The 9,509-nt window shown below is 51.1% G+C and overlaps 2 protein-coding genes across 15 annotated transcripts in view; one reads left to right on the forward strand and one right to left on the reverse strand.

The window, feature by feature from the left end:
• The window catches only part of PTPRM (protein tyrosine phosphatase receptor type M), a 749,885-nt gene extending 746,998 nt beyond the window's left edge, over window positions 1-2,887 (reverse strand). For all 14 annotated transcript variants that reach the window (XM_084964179.1, XM_084964175.1, XM_084964177.1 and 11 more), the window contains exon 1: window positions 2,335-2,887. Coding sequence is in view for 5 of the 14 variants with exons in the window: in XM_021097719.2 (XP_020953378.1) it covers window positions 2,335-2,407 (73 nt within the window). In the remaining 9 variants the exon portion in view is untranslated. The remainder of the gene's footprint in view (window positions 1-2,334) is intronic.
• LOC106510670 (uncharacterized) lies at window positions 2,841-8,152 on the forward strand. The gene is made up of 3 exons (XM_084959114.1): window positions 2,841-2,895; window positions 2,972-3,671; window positions 5,280-8,152. The coding sequence occupies exons 1-2, from the start codon at window positions 2,841-2,843 to the stop codon at window positions 3,664-3,666; spliced, it is 750 nt and encodes a 249-aa protein (XP_084815240.1). The 3' UTR covers window positions 3,667-3,671; window positions 5,280-8,152.
• The last annotated feature ends 1,357 nt before the right edge of the window (window positions 8,153-9,509 follow it).

The raw sequence follows: 9,509 nt of genomic DNA on the forward strand, positions 1-9,509 counted from the left end.
ACACACACACAAAAGATTTTTCCAAAGCATGAAGTGCCTCCCACATGTACTACCTGAAACACCAAGTGGAGGGCAAAAGCAATAATGCACTGCAACTTCTCTGATCCTTGTATACACAAAATTTGCTAAGCCCCCCCCCTTTTTTAATTTCGCCTTTTCTAAGCACGCTCTCTGGGATACCATCCTTTATTTCCTCTTAATCCTCTGGCTTTCCAAATAAAAAGACGGCTCAGTCGTGGTATGATAACAAACAAGTAGAATGATAAATTTCCTCTGAAAGAAAAGTCTGACTAAATTTTGGTTAAAAAAAAATCTCTTTGGGTTTGACTAATGATTTAAGTAAGACTTAACAAGGACTCAAGTCAGTACTATCTAGGCTGAAATCTCTTTTAATGATGAGAAACCAGAGCTCCTGTTGTGGCTCAGCAAGCAGGGAACCTGACCAGTATCCATGAGGACACAGATTCGATCCCTGGCCTCATGCAGTGGGTTAAAGATCAGGCATTGCAGTGAGCTGCCTTGTAGGCTGCAGACTCCAAGCTGGGATTTGCTATGTCTGTGGCATAGGCTGGCAGCTGCAGCTCCTATTCAACCCCTAGCCTGGAAACTTCCATATGCCGCAGGTGCGGCCCTAAAAAAAAAACCAAAAAAAGAAAAAAAGATGAGAAACCGATCATTTAAATAAGCTACATAAATATTTGTTCCCACCCCCTTGCCTACAACTTGAAAATCCATCCAAATGCTTTCTGACACAGCTTAACTTGAAACAAATCCCAGCCAGGGAGCTATAGATCTTAATAAAGAGAAAACCATCACAAAGGCCCTCATCCTTGGCTTCTCACACTAAGGAGTTTCAAGGCTCTGAAACTGGCAAGTCTACTCTATAATTCACTAATAAGAAAGAACGCAGGCCAAAATTTGCATCAATTTTACAGCAGACAGCAGTGGGTCATTTTGTTAAATCCTCTGGAGCACGTGCAATTACCAGACACTTAAGGACATACTAAACTTAGGAGAAGGGTTATTTCTCTACTGAAGCTGACAGCACAGAGCCAGGAGCCAACTCCCCGCTAAGCTTCCTGGTGGTGGCCAACTGTGGTCAAGGGTCTCGCGGCTCAGCAAAGCCAGGGGCACGGCCTCCCCGCCTGTGTGTCCAGAGCTCGGGAAAGTAAAGATGTTAAGTTTCCACAGGTCTCACAGCCAAACGCCAAACGTCTCCAATGCTTTTAAATATGCGTTTTTACTGTCAGTGAAAGTCTCCATCAAATTTTAAAAAGTTCAACTTACTCATTCCTCCCGAATAAACAGAGAAACAAACCTATTTTGCAACCCAAGTTGAAGGACTAATAGCAGGCTTTTTATTAGAAGAAAAACAAGCCCAGGGCCACCATTCCGTGAAAACTGACACACACGGGAAACTGTGCACGTGTGCAAGCGCTGGCTGTCTATCCGCGTGTGTGCTCCCGGTAACGCCGTGCAGGGCTCGAGCCTGGCCTGACCCGCGACTCCCGATCACGCGTCCTAGTCCCAGGAGCTCTGCAGGCTCCGATCGCCCGGGCGCAGCAGGCACCTCGCCGCCGGCCACTTTCCTGCCAGCCCGAGGCGGCGGGTGGCGGGGCTGGCTGACCACTGCCCCCGTTCGGGAGCTCCCCGGGGCCGAAGGGAGCCTGACCCGCACACAACCGCAGCGGCCCGGGGCCCGGGCAACCAGCCACTCCGTCCGGACCACAGGTCCTCCCTCCGGGACCGATGAGGACACTGCCTTGGTTCTCTCGATCTGCGGCGCGACCACCGCGGCGAGCCGGGGTCATGGCAAGCTTCTGGCCGGGCGGCGGCTGGACGGCAAAGAAAACCGGCGATCGCCACCGCCGCCGCCAGAGTCTCTCCGAAGCAATCGCGCGGGCGCAGCAGGCACGGAGATCCGGCTGGCCGCCGCTCCGGGTGGGAAGGACCGCGCAGCGACCACGCCAGGCGGCCGGCGGCTGCAGCTCCCAACTTCAGGCAAAGTTTTCTGCTGTTGCTCTCAGAGCCGGCGGAGGGCTCCGAGTGGCGCCGACACGCACCCAGGCCGCCAAGGGGCGGGGGCCGACCTGGGGCCGGGCTCCGGAGTCAGCGCCCCGGGCTCGTCCGCTCTGTCCGCCCGAGCGCGAGGTGCCCTCCCTCCCCGCTGGTCTCGCGCCGGGGCAGGGAATTGGCACACGCAGTGCCGGAGCCGCCGCTCCCCAGTCTGGACCCGCGGTCCGCCGCTAGTGCTCTCCCACCCGGGAGCTGCATGCGTCCCGGGCCCCTTCCGGCCCGCACGCCCCAGGCCACAGCGAGTGCGGCCCCTCTTACCTGAAAACGTATCCCCCGCCGCAGTTAGCAAAAGTCCGTACAAAGTCACCAGCCAAGTCCCAAGTCTGCTCATGGTGCTGAGCGCACGCCGGGCCGCTCCCCGGCGGCGCTGGGTGGGCGCGAGGTCCGAGGGCGGCCGGGAGCTTTCCTTCCAAGGCGGCGAGGAGAGCAGGGTGAACACCCAAAACCAGAGCCAGACCCGCAAAGTGCCAACACTTGCAGAAGTCTCAACTCCGGGGGCTCCCGGGGCCGGGGCCGAGGTCCTGGATCCTCCCACCCAGTCGCCAGCCCCGCTCGGAGCTGGAGCGGCTGCAAGAGGGAGCGGAGGGCGCGCCCGCGGAGCCAAAATCCGCCCTCCGTGCCGGCTGCTGCACCCGCCGCCGCTCTCCTTCCCCGGGTAGGGACCCGAGCCGCCGGCGCCGCGGTGGCCGGGGCCGCGGCCGCGCTTGTCCCGCCCGCCGCCTCTCAGCCAGCAGCCGAGCCAGCCCCCGGGCGGCGGCGCGCCAATGGCCGAGCCCGCGCCGGCTGCGCGCGGGGCTCCTGCTCCCCGACTGACTGGCAGTGCCCCGCAGGCCGGCTGAAGGGAGCGCCCACGTCACGGCCGCCCGCGCTGCCGCGGCCCGCTAGAGGGCGTGAGCGCCCGGCCCCGCCGGCCCTACGGGTCCGCGCCCGGCGCTGAGAGGCAGCGGCGCCTCGGGGGGAGCCGGGCGGGGGGCGGCCGCGGGGGCGGTGTCACCGCGCGGAGAGCGGCTGCCGGGAGGTGCCTCGTGCTCCCTCCCGCTCGCGTCCCGCCCCGCCGCGGCTTGGGTTTCGAGGCCGGCTTCCGGGAGGGTGACCGCGCAGGGGCCGCGCGGCGGCCAGAAGTTTGTCCCGGGTCACAGGCCGCCAGGAGTTGGCGAACGAGGCTGGCGGGACGGCGGCCTTGCGGCCCCGCGGGCGGACGAGGCGGCTCCAATCCCGGCGCCGGATGGCAGTGTCCGCAGCGGGGCCGGCAGTCGCAAAGCCGCTCTCCCCCGCGGCTTTGGGCAGGGCGAGCCGGTAGATCGGGAGGCTGCGAGGGGCTGCGAGCTTCTCCGCGCGGCGGGTGCAGAGAAGTTGGCGGACGCCAGAGGAGGGAGCGGCGGCCTCGGGCACCGAGACCCAGCAGCGCGCCAGCCTCCCGACTGGACCACTCGCGCTCCTGCCCCAGGAGCCCTGCACCCGGCGGAGCAGGAAGCGCTCTGCGGCTTCATTGCGCCCCCGCCGTCCCGGTTGGGCCCCAGCGAGCCGCGGGCGATACACGGAAGGTGGCGGTCACAGCGGAACGAGAGTTTGGACCTACGTAACCTGTGATTTGTGTATCTGGTACTAAGTGTTGGGAAATGCGAGAGGAGGAGGGGTGGGTAATGAATCAAATATCTTGAAGTGTGTAATTTACCGTTTGGGTCTGGAATGCCTACTTCATTGAGTGACTAAAACAGTCTTCCAATGCTTCGGTAAAAAGGTTCTCTTTGTGAAATTGCAAATAAACAAATAAAAAGGGGTGGAGTGATCTTTCTATCTCCCGGGGAATACGCACGTCGAGCCAGCTCTGAGCAGCTGTAGACGCTAGGCCTAGCTGACTGAACGCAATGGAAGGCCTGGGAAGAGGTTAAATTAGAAGCCGAGTAAGGACCCGTGAGTAGGACGGGTGTACCAGCCAGAGGGGGGACGCAGGTGTGTCCGGGGCCCTTCTGTGCTGCTCTCACCTGGAGCTTACAAAGACCCAGAAAGTATACTGATCCCACGCTCACCTAGACCCTGTCTCCAGTGGACCCTAGAACCAACAAGCTGTAACTAAGGATAGGTCATAGCTGTCACCTCCCCGGGGGAAAACTGCGGGACTGGAGGATTTTTGCTTTTGGTGCTCCAACCAACAGCTCCTCTTTCTGCTGGAATTCCACTTCTTAGATCCTTTTCAGAAGTGCTCTTTAAAAGGTTCTATATTAATAGTTTACTTCTTAGTACTAGGACCTTACACCGTCCTGCTGCTTCTCTCAAATATGTACCTGTTGAGCCTTATTGCAAAATGAACATTTGAAGAAGGGAGAGGCAGGGCACTCCCATACCTTCAAAGACAGGCAATGAGGGTCTGCAGCATGAACTTGCCTTGTGCTGAGGTCCTGCATCGTTTTGCGTGGTAATGTGCTTTCCAATGGAGCTTTTCTGTTAGGAGGCCCTAGGGGATTCAGATAAAGAGAGAAAAGTCAATCTAGCCATTTTTTCTTCTAAGTTTTTTAAGTTGGGCGAAGAAGTTCAAGATAGCATAGGATTTCACTTGCAAAGTACGTGAATTTTTCAGCAAGTACCTATGATGGCCATGTATATGCCAGGCACTAGGCTCTGGGCTGAAGATTTTCTTATACTGGCCTCCCCCAGGAACAAGCCTGAAGGGGAGGATTGAAGTGTAAGTAGGTTTAGGTTTTATTGGGAAAGTAATCCCAGGAAGCAGTGGAAGAGGAATAGGAAAGTGGGGGTGGGGGGGGTCAACATAAGGTGTATGAATGCTCAAGTTGCATGTGGACACCTGGGACTCACTCCTCTAGGGACCCCTTGAAGAAAGTGTGGAACAGCCTTAGAGCTGGGCCACCCTGGCAAGGATGTGGTAAGGTGGCTGATGGGGGTGCGGGAGGCAGCTGCACAGATGGATGTCCCTGCAGGCCAATGGGGAGAGAGCCCCGGCTCAGACACCCGCCCACTCCTGCTACCCTGGTAACCTCAGGACACCATGTCCCTTCCTCCAGTTACTTACAGCTCAGCAGGAGGGCCAATGAATTTCCATTATCTCTGTTCTCTAAACATTGCAGCCTTAAGCTGACTCTACCCTTATTAGTCTGCAATCCACATTGCAAACAGTGATGGGTTTTTGCCAGCAGCTCCTTCCCTTGCAGTTCTGACAGCTACTGTTTATTTACTCTCTCTTACAGGTAACTGGCCAAAGCAGCCTTGAGCCCAAATGGAAGGCCTCTATTCAAAATAAAAGGACTGGACTTCTTCTAAGAAAAGGATGCTGTAGAAATCCTCCCAATGAGACATTTCTTTTCAAATTTTTTTTTTCAGCAGGGGAGATTTTTAAAATCTATTTTTTAAATTATTTTTTGGCTTTTAAAAATTGTTTAAGATTTTATTTTATTTTATTTTATTTTATTTTATTTATTTTGGTCACAGCTGCAACATGCAGAAGTGCCCAGCCAGGAATCAAACCCACTCCACATCAGTGACAACACTAGGTCCTTAAGCTGCTGAGCCACCAGGGAACTCCTGACTTTTTAAATTTTAATCCAACCACATGACACTCCTCTGAGGACTATAGTGACATTTGCGTGATGGCTGCTCAGAGTTAGGGGTGCTGTCCAGCCAGCCCCCATCATACATCTAAAGATTTCAAAGTTATTCATCAAGCTAGCAAGCTACTATATACTTTATACCTTCCTATCTTGACCAAAGTAACAACATTGAAAGATAAGAAAACCTGTAATTTTCAGATGGTAAATGTCAGGAGAATATCAAAGACAACTGAATATAACACATGCATATCAAATTTCCTGTTTATAGTCTGGCTGTATGGACCAGTAATAAAATGAAGACATACATAATTCATGCATTAGTATACATTTATTCCATAAATTTGATTTTCCCTTTATTTTATTTTTTCTTTTTATGGCCACACCTGCAGCATGTGGAATTTCCTGGGCCAGAGCTTGAATTGGAGCTGCAGCTGAGGCTACTGTCACAGCCAGAGCAACACCCAATCCAAGCCACATCTGTAGCCTACATACAACACAGCTTGCAGCAACTCGGGATCCCCAACCTACTGAGCAAGGCTAAGGATCAAACCCACTTCCTCACAGAGACAAGATCAGGTCCTTAACCCGCTGAGCCACAATGAGAACTCCTTCCCTTTATTTTAGTAAAATGGCTAATATGTTGCTGTAATTGAGACTGCCACATAATTTTTGTTCTAGTGACAGTGACAGTAGTGATCTGAAGTTACTCTTTTCTGTGTAGAATATTTATAGCCACATTTCACCCAGTTTTGTTCCTCACTGGTTCTTGTAAGCACTCAGTAGCCTCCTGTGGTTAGTGGCCACTGTACTGAGCAGCACAGCTATAGAATATTTCTGTCATCACAGAAAGCTCTGTTGGAAAACACTGATAAAGGGTCAGAATAGTCTAATGACGCAACATTTAAGCATATATTTCGTCAAAAATGTAAATTCAAAATTTTTTAAAAAGAAAAAATTACTTTCCTATAGTTGTTGAAAGTTACCTTCTTCCAAATGGTTGAAAGATCTCTACTAGAATTAAAATTCAAAGTACAAATTATCATTATGAAAACCAGCGTTGAAATGAAAATTATTCATAAAAAGCTTAACATTTTTATTTAATATTTTGATGTCAGTGATACCTGATTAACTTTTAAGGAAATCTGTCAGCCATTCCAGGTCTCCATGTCAGCCTAATTGTCAATGTAAAGAATCAATATCATGTTTCGCATAGACTGTAACTACACAGCTACCATTTTTTGTTTGTTTCTTTTGTTTTTTGGCTACTCCATGGCACGTGGAAGTTCTCAGGCCAGGGCTTGAACCCACGCCACGACAGTGACAACACCAGGTCCTTAACCCACTGAGCCACAAGGGAACTCCAATAGCTATCATTTTAACCATACTGTTAATTATTTAATTTTGAAAGATGTTCCTCAATCACCAGTTTCAATGACAGGTACCTGCTACTCTTGTGCGTGACTTCTGCCCCAACTGGAACCGAAAAGAAGCAAGAAAATTGGTGATTGGAATGACTAGGAAACGCCCCTCGTCATTTAAGACTGGTTTCTGCTATCTGAACAGAAGGGTTTGCTTTCTAATTGATTTGACTTTTCTTTGTACTAAGTGCCTTTGAATGACATCATCCACACACACACCTAGGAGTGTCCATCTGCCATGTCACACTGGCAGGCACACTCCCCAAACCTTCACAGTGCCCTCCCAAGGCCAGAGGACAAAAGCCAGGCTAAAGCACTTCTGTGGAGCCTGAACAGAGTTGGTTTGGGATTACTTTTTTTTTTTCTTTTTCTTTTTTGGCTGCCCCTCAGCACATGGCGTTTCCAGGCCTAGGATCAGATCTGAGCTGAAGTTTCAACCTACCCTGCAGCTATGGCAATGATGGATCCTTAACCCACTGTGCCCGGCCAGGGATCAAACCTGTGTTTTGGCACTGCAGAGACGCTGCTGATCCCATTGTGCCACCAGGAACTCCTAGGGTTATGTTTTATGGTCTCTTAACACAAGATCCCTAGGGACCCTGATGACCAGGTGCCTCTTAGTAAATTTATTTTTATAGGTTAGACTCAGGGCCCAGGCCCAGGGTCTCTGGGCAGAACAGCCCACTGTCTCTGTGAAGTGATGGTGCTTTGGCATCAGCATCTCTATTTGTGATACTTATCCCAACCCCAATGAAAGACAAAATGTAAGTTAAAAAAAGAAAGCTGATCTGACCATAATTCACCCTTCCTATCCTCAATGTGAGGTTGCCTTTGGCGGCCAACCACAGGCAGAACGTTCCTGATCCTTCAAAAGTATCACACACCTGCTGAAAAGCATAGACAAAAAGATCATTTAAATACCTCCCAGGGTTGTTTAATTAGGACTAATGTGACCCAGAAGAAAAGGAAAAGACTGTCATTGTTTTTGTTAGGGTTTGTCCTCTAGGCTCTGCTGCAATGATTAATTCCCATTTTTAGAGGCATGTTGAGATCCCAGAAGTGTATTTTGAGATAATAAATGGAAAATGGAAATAAGCAGCCTTGTGTGGGTTTCAGGATGATGTATTCTCTTTCACTGATCCAAGATAGCCTGTCATTAAAACAAGAAGAAGAAGAAGAAAGGAAGGAAGGAGGGATGGATGAAAGAAGGAAGGAAGGGAGTTCCTATGTGGCTCATCAGACTACAAACCCAACTAGGATCCACGAGAATGTGGGTTCGATCCCTGGCCTCGCTCAGTGGGTTAAGGATCCAGCATTGCCATGAGCTGTGGTGTAGGTCGCACACGCAGCTCCCACATTGCTGTGGCTGTGGTGTAGGCTGGCAGCTGCAGCCCCAATTGGACCCTTAGCTGGGGAACCTCCATATGCTTCAGGCGTGGCCCTAAAAAGACAAAAAATAAAAAAGAAAGAAAGAAAAAAGAGAGAAAGAAAGAAAGAAGGGAGGAAGGGGAAAGAAAAGGAGTCAGAGACAGAGATAGCCTGGAATTTGGAGTCCAACTTAATCGCTCCCAACAGTGTGATTTCAATTGGTTAATTGCCGTTTCCTGGCTTGCTGACATGGTGTTACACGTTGAAGTTCTGTGAGTCAGAGGCACTGGAGAAGCCTGCTCTCTGATAAAGCAAAGCCCTAAGTGAGCAGCCCACCGGCATCTCTGCACCCCCCCCCCCATACCTCTACCTCGAAGAGCACATGCAATCAAGGGCAGCAATGGGAGGCAGGAGCGTGGATGCAGGGATGAGCAGATCCCTGCCCAGGGCACGCGCTCCCTCTCCGAGTCTGCTGACTTAATCTCAGATCTGAGAGAAGCAAGTAGAATCTTTCATCCAGGACTCGCTTCATGGCTTCACCCACCTTTTGATTTTGTGTACATGAAACTGGGAAGAATGAGATGAAAATGAAAAACACATCATTAGCTGTTCACAGAGGCTGGAAGAAACCAGGTCATTTCAACTTTCACCAGTGAAGCCCAGTTCTTACCTGAACAGAAGAAAGAATGGGGTCAGGTGGCCTTTTTTGAAGTTGTCTATATCCTACCTGAGGCCAGATCCTGTCACAGGTAAAAGGCAAGTTTTCCCCAAGCAGCGTTCAAAGCCACTTGCATACAAAGGCTTAAATCACTAGGACGAATTTGCAGATCCTCCAGGAATTCCTGAGCCCTCATTAAAAGGGGAGCGGTAACATTACCCTCAGAATATAAAAATCTTAACTCTGACACCATTAGTCTGTGTGACACTGGGCAAGTCACTTTACCTCTCTGTGCTTTGGTTTCCTTATCTGCACAATAAAGGTAATAATTGTCCCCACTTTGCTGAGATGCTGTGAGGGTTAAATGAAATAATGACATAAAGTGTTCGGAATAGCTCCTGGCACGTCATTCAAGGCGCAGAGGTT

Source organism: Sus scrofa, chromosome 6 (genome assembly GCF_054392235.1).
Source record: "Sus scrofa isolate SSC_HxYL_T2T_F1_AM1 chromosome 6, Sscrofa_HxYL_maternal_Yorkshire_Landrace_v2.0, whole genome shotgun sequence".
In the NCBI taxonomy this organism is placed as follows: Eukaryota; Metazoa; Chordata; class Mammalia; order Artiodactyla; family Suidae; genus Sus; species Sus scrofa.

Bases quoted from the DNA above. Each gene is read 5' to 3' on its own strand.
- LOC106510670 (XM_084959114.1), top strand. From the start codon at position 2,841: ATGGCCGAGCCCGCGCCGGCTGCGCGCGGGGCTCCTGCTCCCCGACTG. The intron at 2,896-2,971 runs GTGCCCCGCAGG...AGAGGGCGTGAG, and splicing joins TGCTCCCCGACTGACTGGCA to CGCCCGGCCCCGCCGGCCCT.